Below are 17054 nucleotides of genomic sequence, written 5' to 3'. Positions count from 1 at the left end.
ATCACATCTCTTTGTTTCTTCCTTTGCATCCCGTGTCTCTGCCAAAGCGAAAGAAACAGTCAAAAAAAATTGCATCGCATTGGTGTGGATAAACTTTACATTCATTCTCATATACTTTTTAAACATTTGTGCACAAAATTCTTGAAATCATATCCTTTCTATAATCTCTATAAACTGTTAATAGTTATCAATTTCTGTGGGCAAATAAAATCTTCAAGTTGAGTGGATCAGTTTACAAACACATGACAAGGTTCCCAAATTTACTGCACATCTTTATTTCTTCATCAAAATTAAACGTGTTTTTTTTTTTTGACAAAGTTATAAAAAATGAAATAAATGTCTCAGGCTGGAATCAATTAAGATAAAGGACAGTTTGTGGGTTGTTTTGGTTTTTTTTCAGGCATTTTTTTTCCACAAAGACAACAATAGCAGCTCAGCAAGTTTCAGCCACCCTAGATAATTTTTCTGAAAATGTCAGCTAAAAAGCCCTCCATGTGATGCAGTAGTCACGATTCTCGAGTTTTAAAACGTTTAAATTTGGAAAAAAAAGTTTGATGTTGAATTTTAAATATTGAATAATCTGCCTATTGAACACACAAAAATATCTGGCACTTAGAACTCTATCACTTGAATCAATTGTTTAGCTACATTAAAATTGTCGCCACAGTTAATCTGAAGGTAGGAAAATGAAATGAACTATTAAGTTTGACTTTTTGGCCACCACGGCGTGAATCCTAGAATCATGAAATCTCCAATGCTCCTGTCAGAATGGATCTTAAGCTAATGCTAACACACTTGGACTGTGCAACATGGACTAGCATCCGGTTGTCCGACTTATACTGTATCTTATTGATCTTTGTTGTCATATTGATAATGGTGGACTTTTGTAAAAGCCTTCATAATTTACAAGAGTATGACCATAATAATAATGATAAGCAAAAGAGATTCCACCAGTTTGTCTCATAAATGCATCTGATGATTTGCCTGTCATGTCTTGTTACTGCTTACTCATTTCTGAGGGATTTTCAGCTAATTTCTTGTTACTTTTTAGGTATATTTTTGCAATTTCCTCACAATTTTTTTCATCATTACTTGAAATTTTTTTTGAGAATTTCACTGCTGATTCACAGGCATACCATGATACATATATTTAAAGAGAGTTTCTCAGAGTTGTGGTCATACATTCCGTGCCACATTGCCCAGCCCTTAAACCAAAAGCTTAACACACTACACTACACTACACTACACAACACAAGAATGCTAACATGTTATCATGCAAAAAGTCAAACAAGCTGAATGCTCGACAATAAACTTCGGATCCATTTAAAGCAGAGGGTTGAAGTTGCGTTGCTGTCGAAGATGGACGATTCATGAGAACCCGCTTGCTCCAGAATCTCACCATTACAAACATTTAGCAATAAAGCTTATCTTCAATGTTTGCTACTCAGGTAACTTTGGCTAGTTGTCAATTACAACAAAGACCTTTCTACGTACTTATTTCTTTGTCACTTTTCAAAAAATATGTAAAAAAGGACAGGATTGTTTTTTTTTTCCAGTTGCCAGGAAAAATATTTCACAAAATGTTATGTTATGCTAACATTCAGGAATTCTACCTTTGAAAAACCAAACATTGTGAGGCGGTTTGAAGGCTTGCAAGTGACGGAAAGCGGACATTCGATTGGTTTTGAAATGGTGGACGTCATCTGGAATTGCCTTTGACCCGTTTCGAACACGTCCATTGGTCTTTTCACAAGCCACTTTGAGATCAACTTATTAAAAATCAAACATTTTCACATTTTAATTTCCTGTCATTATCTGTTCCCCAAATCTCACAAAGTTAATTATGATTAAGCATAATTATAAGAATCAAATATTCAAGTTCCTTTACAGATTATACAATATCAAGCGTGGGAAAATCCTGGTTTCCTGAATTACAAAAGTGGAGTGTTAGCATAACTCAGCATGCTGACTTTGATGGTCCCTGTGGACACAGCGACTTGTCAGCAAACACACAAATGTTCAGTTTAATGTAAAACTCAAAACTTGATGAAAAATGTTGCTACTCGAAGCACAAAAGTATATTCGCAGCTTAGAAGCTTTTTTCCTGATCTGTGATGAGCTTAGCCATCACACAACTGCTAATGTTTCTGCAAACCTCAAATTCTTCATCTTGGCTTTTACAAACAGAAAGTGAAAAATTGACTTTGGCAGGTTGAGTTACTGATCAACGTAAGTCAGAGAGTTTCCCGGTAGTGCAAAAACATCCCAATGACTACAGACATTGTAGCCACCTTTATATTCAAGACACATTTGTTTGCTTCAATAATATTCACAGAAACATAAAGTGAAAACTGGCTCACATGGAAACAACTTTCATGATTTTAAAATGTAAGAAGGAGGTCATAAAAATATATTCTTTGAGCTGAAAAGTCTATTAAGTCTGAATTAGCCCGTCTGAGGCTCCACTTGCATTTCTGGTGTCGACCGAAAGGAGCAGTATAAAGGATTGGGAGGATTTTTTTTTTGGCAGAACTGTTAATTTTATCATTCAATAAGTATGCTATATAGTTTTTAACTTTCTAAATCTATGAATCCTTTTTCCCATATTAGTTTTGCTTAAAATTAGCCCTTAACATTAACATACAGAACAGGTTCTCACTCGTTGAAGCTACTGCGGCTCCCAACCGACAAACCGACAGCTTCCACTTTGGGTTCACCCATCCTTGCTTCTTAAAAAATGTATTTCCTAGACTTTTTCACTCGGCGCATATTTTATTTACGTCACTATATCTCTGAAGACGCCAACAAAGGCGACTCGGTCGTCAAAGTTGTCCATCGGCATTTTGACACAAGGATGTGGCGAAAGGAAATGCCCGACACCCTTGTACAAATTTGCGGTGACATGTGCACAGGCCGGGTGCGACGAGAAATTCTCCTCGTGGCTCTGTTCCATTTTCATTCAAGAAGAGTTTCATCTTAATACTCTGGCCCAGGATTCATTTCACAGTAGCACACACCATAAAGTTCATGCTAAGACCAGTAAGCTAGCGCCAATCATGGAATGCTACCATGTGGATATTGGCTACATTTACTTATTTCCGGTATTCCAGATTTGGTTGTTTAGTAATTCATCAAACTGTGTCATGCAGCTTTGGCTGTTCCTGATAAACAAAATGACAAGACCATCTCCCATTTATGTTCACAAAGCTAATTATCTGGTAGCTAGGTCACGGAGGTATGATGTAAGTTGTAAACAAAGGTCAAATACACTGTTTCAAACAAGGTACTGAGACCACAGTTCTTCTGAAAATGACCCCCTCTTCCCTGTGAATGTTACGCAACTGCGCGCTGAAAACAAAATCCTTTTCTGGAAAATTGTGTGCACATTTGTAGAGAAAAATTAGTGCTGGATCTAAAAATTGGTCTGTAACTATCAATTTTGTGTGGTAAGTTTGACGAATGAAAATGCTTGAATACACTACAGGGCAATGCAGACTGTTTGAAGGGAGGGGAGGAGTCATAATCTGCAACTTAATCACAAGTCACAAAGTCTCACCCCCTGCTCCTTTATAAACCGGACGTTGTATCTTGAGAATCGCCCCCTTTCTGCTCACAGTGTCTGTATTTATGGCTTATAGAAAAAGGGGGTGAAACAAGAAAAAGCCTCAAACGTCTCAAAACGTCTGTGGGACCTGAAATATCGCCTCAATAACATTACAGCGTCCATGAATTCTCCAGTTCTCCCTGGTGGCAGTTTCCTGGAGCCTCGACCTGAGGCTCCCCCGCTGTGCAGCTTCTCTGTGGGAATATTTCAGGCCGCTATGGGTCTTCGTCCATGTCATCCAGGTTGGGTGACATGATGAAGTGTTTGGGGTAGTGCAGGCCCCTCTCATCGGCGTACTCCTCCCACCGCGTGTCGTCGCTCTCATGGGTGATATAGCGCTCGCCGCGACGCGTCTCAAACTCCCTTAGGTCCAGCCAGGTCTGATAGTCCTGGGAGATGTCAGCAGATGGTAGTGTTCACTGACGCTCTGACTACATCAGAGTGTTATACTTCATATCACGTTTGGAATTGTAATACACAAACGCGTGGAACTTTTTCGGTGTACTTCAGAAAACTAAAAATTACTTACAAACATTTAGCACAGAAATCTGTTTTAATATTTGCATATTATATACTGAAGAAAATGTAATTGGAGAAGAAGTTATTTTAGTACGAAGTATCAAATTTATGACGCATTTGATGATTTTGTTATCAGAACAGTAAGTCAGAATGAATTACAGACAGTCTTCTTTTACAAGACCAGGCTGATGAGGCAATGTATTCATTGTGGAGGAGGAAGAGGATGCTGTTTTTACCTGCAGCCAGGGGTGGCTCAGAGACTTGTCCACGCTGTAGCGCTTCCTCATTTTCACCTGCAGCAGGTTATTAATCAGGTCCGTAGCTGCGGAGAAGAAAAAACATCTTTCCAGAATCTCTTGGATCATGATGCTTCTTAGATTGCAGGCATGTATACATGTTAGCATGCCTTTACAGCGTAAAACTATGTGCTGATAATTCTTGGGAAATTTGAACAACTCTCTGGGATTTTTGAAAAAACTAAAGTGACATTCAAAGAAAATAGTTTGAAATTCTAATATCTGATTACTATATGACTAAACTAAATGAAAATTGCCAAAAAAAACCAAACAAATCAAGAATGTAAAGAAACCAGAAATCACTGGGTCTGAGCTTAATGGAGATTACCATCACCGTACATGTTTGTGTTTAGGTCTTTCTTGGACTAATTAGTTTCCCCTCACCTTCCTCGGAGATCTCCTTCCAGGGGTTGGGCGGGTACATGAAGGCGGCATTTTGGATCTGGTCGTTGATGTCCTCGTCCTCATTGAAGGGAAACGTTCCGCTCAGACTGACGTAGATGATGACGCCGACGGACCACATGTCCAGGGACCGGTTATAGCCTTTGCTACGAAGAACTTCGGGTGCCAAGTAGGCCGGGGTTCCAACCACAGAGCGCCGGAATGACTTTTCTCCGATGATCCGAGCGAAGCCGAAGTCGCACAACTTCACCTGGAGAAGTAATACACAGCTTGTATCGTTCTTACATGATTGGAAGCGTTCTAACCTGAGGGACGGACTCTCACTTAAGCGGTATTTTTCAAAACAGGAGTGCACATTTTCTTACCTGAGGGAAGGGTTCTGCCGAGGCCAGGAGAACGTTCTCCGGCTTCAGGTCGCAGTGGACAATGTTCTTGAAGTGAAGATGTCTGAGAGCCACCAGAATCTGGAGACACGTAACATGCAAACAGACTGAGCGACATTGTTTCAAAAAAGGAGCCGTTGAGAGAACCAGATCACCGGTGTTTACACCGACACTTCACAACACTGTGTCTTTACGCTGAGCAACGGCAACATCAACTCGCTCAACTACATACATTCGTTTTAGTTTGGCTGTTGAATATAAACAGCTGTAATCTCCACATCTCAGCCTGATTATGATTTGGGATTATTTTGACATGATAAAGGTTGATTTGTTCATTCATTCTTCATGTCTCGTGGGACATGATACAAAGATTGAGTACATTTCTCCAATCGCTCATCGCAGCTGCAAGGCACAAAGTCAACCATTGAATATTGCTGACATCTTTTCTCCGGGTGGATCGCGTACTTCAAAATCATGCATAAATCAAAACAAATGCCGAGATTACAAGGGAGGTTCTGATTCGTTCGCTCAAAAATCCCTCTGTGAAATGTGGCTGAAGTGAACGTCAGCGACCTGCGTGACCAGGAACTTGGTGAGGCGTTCAGGAAGCCGGCTCTTCTCGCTGGATAAGATCATCTCCAACATGTCGCCGTGGAGCTTCTCCATGACAACAAACACTTGTTCGGGGGTCTCAAACATGCACTCCAGGTTCACGATGCCTGGGTGATGCAGGTTCTGGCAGAGATAAAGATGTTTGATGTAGTTTTGGTTTACAGAGGACACAAGCGTAAATATTTTTGATGCATTAGACTCATGTTTTTGAACCATATTAGAGGCGAAAACCAGTCCTATACCAGGTCACTGACCGGTACCTGGAGGATGGCAACCTCGTTCCGCAGCTGACTCTCCTGCTTGGTGGGAAACCTCATCTTGTCGATGATCTTGATGGCCACGTCTCTGCCAGTCTTCCTGTGTTTACCTGCCGCAAAGGGGAGATGAAACTGTTCAACATCTAACTTGAATTTCTGAATTAAAGCCTCTGAGGTCATAAGGATGCAAAGTGACCTCAGGTCCATAAGAGTTAAGAAGCAAGCAATTAGAACTTTGCAGCCCAAGGGTTGAAATTTCCTTATAAGGACCAATAATGACATCAGAACCAAATGAATATCCGATTTATTCCTCCTTTTCCGTGATAACTGTCTACTGTTAAATATGGCTAAAAGATAAAGATAAACCGCGACACCGGTGGGTTGTCATACCGTCTTACCTCCATAGACAATTCCAAACTGTCCAGATCCGAGAACGTCGTCTGCAAATATCTGATAAACCGAACTAATATCCTGAAGCCGAAAGAAGAGATCCAAAAGTCAGTGCTTTTTCAAACAAATAATATTGTGACAAACATTGCATGATTGGATACACAAAGTGCTTAAGTCACAGAATTCAAATGACAAGACAATCTTGACCGTTGCGGGCTACTTTTGTCAACATAGTAATGAAAATTAAAAACAAACAAAAAAAAAACAGAAACAAAACAAGCCCAGGTGTTACTATAAGGTGCAAAATATCAACAACGTGGCACCAGCCGTCAGTGTTGGCTGGAGATACTTGTGCAGCAATTCTTTTGAACTGTGGTCCAGTTTATTGGGGTTACATAAGAACAAAAAGAAAACCTCAAAGTGTTTATCTTGGTATTTCACGTCTTTAAAAAAAAGAAACAAAAAACAACAAAAAAAAACACCTGTCTCATCAACACTGCGAGCACAGCACACACATGAAAAAATACCAATAATAATTAGCAAGTGTTTACCATTCTTTATAACCTATTGTGATATTTTCTGGATTATTTTGTCTTGAATTTTTCAGACCAGGTAACTTTTTATGCTATAGATATTCCTTTCAAAACTCAGCTCAACACCGGCACATGCACAAGTGAAATGGAACAAATGCAAAGGAAATCACAAAAGTACAATGTTCTTGCTATGAAGACTTCAGGAAGGACAGCTCGTCCAGGACTCACCACGTTCTCCTGGATCTGAGAGTTGGACACTGATATGCTGATGGAAAGTTCCTCTGCAGAACATGAGAGAGAAACATGGACAGAGCATTAACGTATGAACCGGATCCTGTGACTCCGATGCCTCACACCTAGACGTGTGGGCTTTTATTTTTCTAACCTTCAAATCATTAAAATCTCATTTCCGAGGTTTCCTCATCGGAGGTAAAGAGATTTCCAGCTGAGATCAAAGAACAACCTCAAATCATTTTCCAAATTTGACTCAAGTCTAATTTCCTGTCTGGGTTTCTTTGTGTGTGAAAGAACAGTATACGCACATGTGGAAATACAGAAGTCTGACTCGGCAACTAGATGCACGATGGGAAACTGTGGAGACTTTCCACTAGTATCGATTTCTGATCGCTGGCGGGGGTTTCGATCAGGTCATCCCTCTGCCGTAAATACGGTCCGACAGAGATGCGGGTCAAGTTGGATTTTAGTTCGCGCCCTTTTTAAAACTTCATTATAAGATGTAGAAATGAGTAATTGAGGGGACAGGCCAGCAGGGCGGCCCTCCTCTCTTTCAAACCTGACCAAACGCTTTGGGCGCAGACACGGTTCAAGCGGAAAGTTAAAGTTGGGTTTGTTATTTTCAGGTCATTTCTTTGTCATGTTCAGGTTCTCTCTAGTTTATAAACATCACATGAAATGTGATGTGTATTGAAATTATTCTTTGTCGAAAAATCTTTTTTCTTTCATTTATATATTTTCAGTGATTCCATGTTTGAGTTCTCCCTACATCAAGCCATGATGAGGATGATGATGCTAAGTTTCCATGGAGATGGAAAACAAATGTCTGATTTGATTTGTAAAGAGCCAAGAAAATATCACTTGGATGTAAATTCCCCTGCTGACTAAACTTGGCGTTTTTATTTATTACAAAAAATAAATCAACCGCCCACAAACCAACAATACAACACATTGCTGTATAAAATCTTTTTGAGAATGATGATGTCCAGACAACAAAATCCCACCCCTCTGTATCACCAGAACCACAGTTAGTTTACCGCTGGCAATCAGTCCTTTGCAAACATGACGATCAAAGAATGACACAAAAACCCCTACATGTACTTTTGGTGACGTTCCTTTCTGTGCGGTGGACAAACTTAACAACTCGCGGCTGCCAAGTCTCAGATCGTCCAAACATGCCGGCGGTGTTTGCACGCCGGTGAATTAGATCGTCGTTCCAACTTTATGTAACGTCATCGACACTGGTGATTCTGTGCCGCAGCCATGGTGCATCTGGGGCCGCTTTCGTTATTCACTGTGTGCAGTTTGAAGTCATCCCGTAGCTTTGACTTATGCTTCACGGCTGTCATTGAGCCACAATCAGCTATTTGTCATTGAAATGAAAAACAAAAAGCCTCCTTACATAATCTGTCCATTACCGTATTGATGTATGCCACTTCACTGCCACCCATTTCAGAAAAGAAACTGAATGACTAAACAGGTGGAAAACATAGATGACCAAAAATATTCCATTAGAGTAAATTCCAATAATGTGACATCCATTTACTTACTTAGCGTTTGCTTTTGGATCTCATTTTCTGATGAAACTTTTTGTCAAAAAGTCACTTTAACCTGAGAGGCATCAGAGTGAGATGGAGTGGAAAATCCTCCAAAATCCCTTCAATCATGTTAAAATGCCAGCCGGCAGCTGCTGAGTTTGCCTGTGTGATGCAGTTGTGTAACGGTTTGTTTTCTGACACGAAATTCATTTACAAGCTATTCACAGAAGATCCAAACATCCATTAAATCCATTAAATCATAAAGAGAGATGGAGACCGTCCAGGGTCACATGTCCATCTCCTCATTAAGATTATTTGGCGAAGCTTAGTGGTAAGCATTGACATCTGCCTTTTGTCCCCCTCTCGCTCTGTTGCTCATACTTTCACAATTTTGCCCCATTTCCTTGGGGGCAACAACTGACCTTACTTTTTGACCTTGACAATCGACATTCATTTTTCAAGCCCAACGTTTGAAAACCCATCCCCGCTGGCATCTGAATCTTTTCGCTACTCTACAAGACCTCACAAAATCCAACCTAAATCATGGAAAAGACTCAAGAATCAGCGATGCCTTTACTTTTGAACGTTACTTTCATACAGTATTTATCATTTACAGTATTTATTATCTAACGTCTGCATTTGCTAGGGTTTATCTGAAAGCGTGATAAGTTGGACTCACTGTGATCCTTCCCGTGACCCGGTCCGACGCCAACGCTAGCTTTTGGCGTCACGGGCATCATGGCTTGTCGGATGGCCTTCTCCCAGCTCTGCCCCACATCCCGGCCCACCCCTGACGCCGCCAGCCCGGGGTTGTGGTACAGACCCCCGTTGTCCTCGCCCACGTAGTAAACCATGCTGGCCGTGATCACCTCGAAGCAGTGAGGGTTGCTGCCCTGCGCCAGCCCGCTGAAGTCCTGAGCTGATTCCACTTGTAGGATTTCTGACAGGGGGATTTCCTGTCAGAGGAAGCAGAACAAGTTCTTACTTTCACATCAAACACAAATATCTGACCTAAAACTCCAGGAAACCAAAGACATCTTGCGTAGGTTTCTTTCTGCCGAGTCCTGTACCTGAGGTTTCAGGTTGCAGTCTCAAAAAAACAAAAAAAAAAACAAAAAACAGGTGACACTCACCGGCTCTGGAATTGAGTAAAGCACCTGAAGATAACAAACCAATAGATCTACTTTAAAATTGTAATTTAGGTTTTATTTACGTATGTTTGTAACGTTCTTTCGAAAACTCACAGATTATCTTTTATAATTTGAGGACATTGATCTCAAATCAGTGAAACTATGACTTGAATAACATTTTAATAAAGCTGATGAGTAAATCCACACTTTAGGATGAATGTGAAATTTAAATCCCTCTTTTATGACAAGCGTGTCCTCTGATTGGAGTGTTGGCCTGGTCTCCTGCTGAACTGAGAAACTCTTTGAGTCTGAGTGTTTAAAACTTGTCTTCCTTCCTTCTCCAGGCTACGGCCACCGCCCGTTTCAACATATAAAGGGGGAGGCTGTTGCCTTTGTGCTCGTCCAGGTCTGCTCAGTGTCTCAGGTCTCTGCCAGGCCGTACCGCCACTGTGATTAAACAGCGGGATGTCTTTGGGCACTGGCCAGATGACCAGAGGGAAGCAACCTTAAAACCATCCTGCCGCTCAAATGCTGGATTCTGCTGCTTGTGGTGAAGGTCAGTCAGATGAAAGAGTTCAGGATATGAAAAGTTGGGGAACTGCCAGGCTGACAGGACACGTCACTGATCTGGAAGCGGAGTCTCACCCGACCAGAAGCTTCTGTTCATAAAAAAAAAAAAATTCTAGTGCTGCTAAATAATCGCGTATGATTAATTCTGCTTTTAAGGACATTTCAGGAGTTTTTCCAACTAATTCTTAGAGCCCAAAAGGTTTTCATTTATTTTCTCAAGGGCTTTCTAAGAAGGCCTAATATTTTCAAACAACTTGATTAAAGTGGCACAAATCAAACGCTATAGAAGCACTTCTGACGAAGCATAACACCTTGTTAGAACACCATACTGGAACTTAAACTGTAGTCTGTACCTCTGCAACAACCCAGAGACTCCTTTACAGATAGAAGATCATCTGATAGAAAGTCACTCCTCTTGAAGTCAGGTCATAACTGTAATTTTTTTTTTTTTTTTTTTTGAATCAGTGAAAGAAAATTGATAATCATTCAGAAAGTCTATTCATAAACTGAACACAGATCAGAGACTAATCAAATCTGGGGTGTCATAAAATTGTTACTACAAAGTTGCGTTCAGACCTGGAATGTATGAATGTCACACGGATTTAAACAAATTGTTATATCTAATCTCATGTCCAGCCCTTTTAAATCATAGATACCTTCCTGAAAGGCAAAACCCCTAGATCTGATGAGAATAATTACAGTACGCTCGGGGATGAATGGAGTTGGCCTCCCCTTGTGGCTCTGTTTGTCCGGGTGACTGAAACCAGATCCGGACTGCAGGATCTCCTACCTTGTAAAATTTGGCTCCACTTTCATTCTGAAACAGAGTGAGACTCTTGCTGTCCAGCCTCCAGTAATGTCTCTTTCTCTGAAAAAACAAACAAACAAAAAGAAAAAAACACAGAAAAACAATGATCAAAAGTGTCCAAAGGACAGATGCATCAGGATAGTGAATCCCTCCATCCCCTCATCCTCCCCCAAAAAATGAAGACTATTTGTTCCTGAGGCACCCATGGCGCCACCAGGAGGTATATCAACCACGACAGAGACGGCGACTCTATGAAGCCTGCAAACTACGAGGGACCTTTATGGGTGTAAATTCAATCTCTTTCCTAAAAACACACTGGCCCTCAGACAGGGACTGTGAGGCCCCCTCCAAAGACATTTTACGCGATGCAATTCCAGGGGAAATTGTGGTTGACCTTGGAAATATTACGGTATTTTCCTACGTTTTTTTCTTAATTTATCAGGATATTTTCAAAATTTAGGTTGATGAAATACTATGTAAAAAATGTCCCACTAATGAAAGTAAAACCTGACACAAGTGTATGTTATAAGTTTTTGTCAGTTTGATGTGATTGTGGGCCACAGCTGAACGGCAACCTGTCTGTTTGTGCTCCAAAGCATTTTTTGCACAGGTGTGCGTATGTGCGTCTGCCGTGGGTCTAACCAGATTGTCGCGGCTGCTGAAGTGAACCATCCAGCCCTCTTTAACCACTGTGGAGCTTTTCCTCTTGGTGTGTTTGATGGACTGAACAACTCGCATCAGTGGGATGTTACTGCTGGTGGACGGACTGCAACAAACACACACACACAAAATCACAATCTCTAGAAATGTTACTGCTAAAATAACACTGATGCAAGTTTCATTTCAAAACTGTTCAACAAAATTAAATACCTGAAAAAATACTCTCCATATAAAATATTATGTTTTATCCCATATTTATTGTATATTTTTTCCTATACATTATACTTCAGGTTGTAATAAATGTACCTTTACTTATGTGTTTTATTATTATTTTTATCACTACTTTTATCACAACTAACAATGTTGTAATAACGTAATAATGTTTAATTTGTTTTAGATAGATAGATCAATAAATCATTTACCACTTTACTGTATGACAAATAAAATCGAAAAGATTGACAGAGTTGTATCTCTTTAACTGAAAATTATGTTTAAGTCTACAATACTCTGTGTGTTTAAAAGCCACGTTTTATCCATTGAGGCGAGCCTGTCCCTGCATGCCCTGCAGGACAGGCAGAAAAGACAATAGGAATTAATGAATGTGTTTTTATAGTGCTTTCTAAATACAATTATTCTCATTCTTCCTGTTATTATTATTATTATCCAATGATGCTTGCAATGACTTGCTTGAGTGGCTTAAAACTTCTGGCCTGTTTTGGCACTCGTACTGATTTAATGCTATGGAGTTGAGGTATTTCACAAGCTAATGCCATATTTCGATTTAATATTATCAGAGATCATCACCTGATAGCTCGCAGAGTCTCATCATCCTTTTCACCATCAGTGCAGGAACCTTCACTGAAGAAGAGCTTGTCGTCGGGCACCGCTGTCTCATCCTGTTCGTCGATGCTGTGACCGCCGTCGCTGCTGACGTCACAGTTATCCACTTCCATCGTCACTTCCGAGTCAAGGGAGGGACTCGCTGGCTCTGCGGGATTGAAGGAAGCTTGAACTTCACACGGAACATCATTAGGCGTGTATGTTGGGAACATACTGCCCTCGTAACCTATTACTTTGAATTCTAGATAAAGACGGTTCCCCCCCTTTTTTTGGGACCCAAAATTGACTCACCGCCATTGAAGTCGACCTCACCAAGACAGTCTCGAGGAACTTTGGCTGCGCATCTTTTATGGCAGTTAAATTTACAGTCTAGATTAAAAAAAAAAACAAACACATTGAGGGAACATGGAAAAGGCTGGATAAACATATTGCCCTTATGTTCTTCACAGGTCAGGTTTAAATGTCTCTTCACAGTGCTGTGACTCTCACCCCCTGTTGTTTGGAGATATACTTAGTAAACCGATAAATCGTCATGGATGTGTGTGGGTGACCTTTGCACTGCATGCCCTGGCGGAAGAGGCCCTTGAGCAGGCGTTTGCAGAACTGGCAGATGGTGGGCCGGGTGTATGTGTGGACGGAGAACGTGTGTGGGACTTTGACGCGACACTGGACCATCCGCTCCATCCAGATGGGACGACCGCTCAGCAGGGAGTTACGCTTGACAGCGCCCAGCAGGGGGCGCTGCAGTCACCAGGAGACAGAGAAGGAGTGCATTTATCTTTGTAATTTTTCAGACCTTAAAACAATTTATAGCCTTGACTTTGACACTTTATAGTTTTATTTGTATTTCATATTCTCCCTCCTTCCTACTATTATTTATTATTGTTATGTTTTACTTGAAACTCTGGCACAACAATTTCCTTCGGGATAAATAAAGTTGTTCTTATTCTTATTCTTATCAAATTATGGACAACTATTTAATACATGGGAAATTGATCCTTAAAAATTGTCACCTCATTTTTGATTTTTGCATTTGACTTCTATTTCATTTTTTTTTAATGATTTAAGTTGTGAAATCCTAAACCCTCCACAACCCCGTTTTCCCTTGAATTTCAATCTAGTGAAGGGAGATACCAGTAACAACGTGGTTTGGAGGATTTGGTCACTCTCCGTGAAAGACCAGGAACGATTAAATCTTTACAGTCCACTGAACGAAAAAAAAATAAAAAATATAACCTCGGCAACGTGATACATCATGTCCTGCAGGAAGTGTCACGCTCCGAGTCACAATTAGTCGACAGTCCACCTTCTTTGGACAGAATTTAATTTATAGTTATCTAAAAAGTGTCAAGAACCAATGAATGCATTTTAAAATGCAGATAACAAAAAATGTTCATATTCAGAGAGAAATACAAAATTTAGCTGTTTTTGTATTTCATGACGGAAGTTATTCCATCATGTCTTTTTCAAATTTAGCCTTGATATAAAGGAAGAACTGCTATTGACAAGGCTGATACGTTATGAATAAAGATACGGTTTCCATTCGTTTTACAAAATGTAGGAATCAAGCGAAGTCCTTTTTGGGTGTTGCTGTTGTCAGAATGTTTCTTGGGGCCTTAAAATGTTCCACATTTGCATATTTCATCTTCTGAAAGGCTTGTGTGTACAGTATTTGTTTAAACTTAAGTCTAATTTAAAAATCCTTGTATTGTAGGTTTTCAGGTATATGTTGACAATGACTATTTTTGTTTGCTTATTTCTAAATCACCATTGTCCACATTTTCTTATCTTGCAAATTGAGATTTCCTTGCTTGTTTTCAGACATACGAATAAACTCACACTTGCCATCTGTATATTAATAATCCACTAACAAATAATTTTAGAAACAATGAAGAATGGCTTCAGGAATAAATACTACTCTGTATTGGTTTTGTCCGTTGTTTTTGTACACCATTTTTTCCAGAAAATTTGCATCAAGGGGAGACAGTGACAAAACTAATTTTTAATGTGAAGTATATTTTGAACCACACTGAAAACATTAGAGATCCATTGTTTTACCAAGATCAGTCCCTGTTGAATTCTACATTCTTGAACCTCAGGCATCTTGACAATGTGTAGACTACTGACCCCCTCGGCACCAGAGACTTTCTAATCTAATCTTTCTAATCTAAGTGGAGCCAGTTAAAATTGTTGGATGTTACACACAGAGCTTCAATATAGAGATTAAACACACACACCTACACACAATTCATAATACAGACAATGTTGGTCGACTGCTATTTGACCTGGTTTTTAACTAATTGATTGGTCAGTGTATGTGTGTGTGTGTGTGTGTGTGTGTGTGTGTGTGTGTCTGTGTGTGTGTCTGTGTGTATCTGAATGTGTTGGCAGACAACAGTGTGATAGAGCTGATAAAAGACTGGTTATGCCATACGGTCAGTGTGAAGCTCTAACTTGTGGGTCACTTTGTTTGTGGTTTTTATCAGGATGGAAAATCCAGTGGTTCGCCTGCAGCAATGTGTGTGCGTGTGTGTGTGTGTGTGTGTGTGTGTGTGTGTGTGTGTGTGTGTGTGTGTGTGTGTGTGCGCGCACGCGCATATCTGAGAGAAACTACTGGAATAGTTGCTTCTCTCCAGCAGTAACTGTGAGTGTGACAAACTGAAATGTAGCGGCTTCATGCTGATGAAGCAGCAGAATAAAGTGTGTCTAAAAGCCACAACCCTACTTTGCCAGACCGTGAAAACACAATTATAATCGATGACAAAAACATCTTGCCAACACACACGCCAATTGGTCTAAAATGTTAAGCATATTTTGACTTTCCTTAATCATAACCAAGTCAAATAAATGATCTATTTTACAGATTTATATGAAAATAGCCTGGAAGCTGATGAGAAAATCAGCAAAAATATTCGCAAAACAGTTGATTTAACATTAGCAGAAAAACGACCCAAAAATAAAAAGGGGATTGATCTCAAATCAGTGAAACATATGACTTGAATAACATTTTAATAAAGCTGATGAGTAAATCCACACTTTAGGATGAATGTGAAATTTAAATCCCTCTTTTATGTCAGAGGAAAAAAGGGTCGACACTTTGACTTGACAGTGCAGGGGCGTCATCGTGGACCCACCTCCTCCTGCATCACTGGCGGGAACTCGGTGGAAGGCGGACGTGTGATAGACGTGATGGTGCCTGGCAGCGAGACGTTGGACAGCCTTCTTTTCTTCACCCCGCTGCAGTTGTTGGGGATCTTGAACGCACATCGTTTATGGTAGTTGAGTCCACATCCTGCGGAGAAAACACATTTCCATTTTGCCCAATGAGAGTCATACACCGGTCTTCCTCAGAGGTGAAGTAAAGAAACTTTCTGTTTGCTCCATGGAATGAAAAATATTCAGATGTTCAATAGTAAATAACAATGACTTGCAGATAACTTGCATGTTATGATTATCTTGAAAATTAGCCCAGAAATTGCCTGACAACTGGACTAAAATAAAATTTGCAAGTAATGAACTGACTGTGAAGAGGAGTTTACCACAAGTCATCAGAAAGTACCAAAAGTAGCTGGAAAAGAGTTGCCTGGATTCCATGAAGCACATAAATAATTTGCCTAAAAATTCAAATAAATGTAAATCATATGGGTCCAAAGGAGAACAAGGTTTAATTTTGAGCTAACTGGATATATTCCAATGAATGTGGAAAATGAAAGGGAGGCAAGGGTAGAAGAGGGGACTATTGTGGACCACAAAGTAGCACAAATTAGTAAAAGTGAAGTGAGGAAGGCATTGAAGAGGATGAAGAGTGGAAAAGCAGTTGGTCCTGATGATATCCCTGTGGAGGTGTGGAAGTGTCTAGGAAAGGCAGTGGTAGATTTTCTGACTAGATTATTCAACAGGGTCTTAGATAGTGAGAAGATGCCTATTTTTAAGAATAAAGGGGATGTGCAGAATTGTGGCAACTATAGAGGGATAAAGTTGATGAGCAATCGATTAAGTTATGGGAAAGAGTAGTGGAAACTAGACTGAGAGCAGAAGTCAGCATTTGTGAACAGCAGTATGGCTTCATGCCTAGGAAGAGTACTACAGATGCAGTATTTGCGTTGAGAATGCTAATAGAAAAGTACAGAGAAGGTCAGAGGGAGTTGCATTGCGTTTTTGTAGACCTAGAAAAAGCATATGACAGGGTGCCAAGAAGGAGCTCTGGTATTGTATGAGGAAGTCTGGAGTAGCAGAGAAGTAAGTTAGACTGGTCCAGGACATGTATGCTAGCTGTGA

General features: G+C 40.2%; 1 protein-coding gene across 5 annotated transcripts in view; it reads right to left on the bottom strand.

Moving 5' to 3' along the window:
* Positions 1-257: 257 nt before the first annotated feature.
* Positions 258-17054, bottom strand: part of LOC147213240 (serine/threonine-protein kinase D3-like) — a 34211-nt gene continuing 17414 nt past the window's right edge. For 4 of the 5 annotated variants that reach the window (XM_086143092.1, XM_086143089.1, XM_086143091.1 and 1 more), the window contains 15 exons: positions 15911-16068; positions 13328-13517; positions 13068-13145; positions 12741-12924; positions 11919-12042; positions 11259-11336; positions 9448-9724; positions 7225-7277; positions 6472-6544; positions 6071-6183; positions 5778-5939; positions 5187-5285; positions 4804-5071; positions 4360-4445; positions 258-3993 (listed from right to left, as the gene is read on the bottom strand). In XM_086143092.1, coding sequence (XP_085999218.1) covers positions 3820-3993; positions 4360-4445; positions 4804-5071; positions 5187-5285; positions 5778-5939; positions 6071-6183; positions 6472-6544; positions 7225-7277; positions 9448-9724; positions 11259-11336; positions 11919-12042; positions 12741-12924; positions 13068-13145; positions 13328-13517; positions 15911-16068 — 2117 coding nt within the window. In that variant the 3' untranslated portion in view covers positions 258-3819. The remainder of the gene's footprint in view (positions 3994-4359; positions 4446-4803; positions 5072-5186; positions 5286-5777; positions 5940-6070; positions 6184-6471; positions 6545-7224; positions 7278-9447; positions 9725-11258; positions 11337-11918; positions 12043-12740; positions 12925-13067; positions 13146-13327; positions 13518-15910; positions 16069-17054) is intronic. The other variant, XM_086143093.1, reaches the window with a different exon arrangement.

The sequence above is a fragment of the Fistularia commersonii genome, chromosome 36, assembly GCF_037954325.1.
Source record: "Fistularia commersonii isolate RoL2024-O1a breed Wild chromosome 36, RoL_Fcom_v1.0, whole genome shotgun sequence".
NCBI lineage: Eukaryota > Metazoa > Chordata > Actinopteri > Syngnathiformes > Fistulariidae > Fistularia > Fistularia commersonii.
Note: the sequence above shows the minus strand (reverse complement) of the source record. Positions and strands in the feature narration are given on the sequence as shown.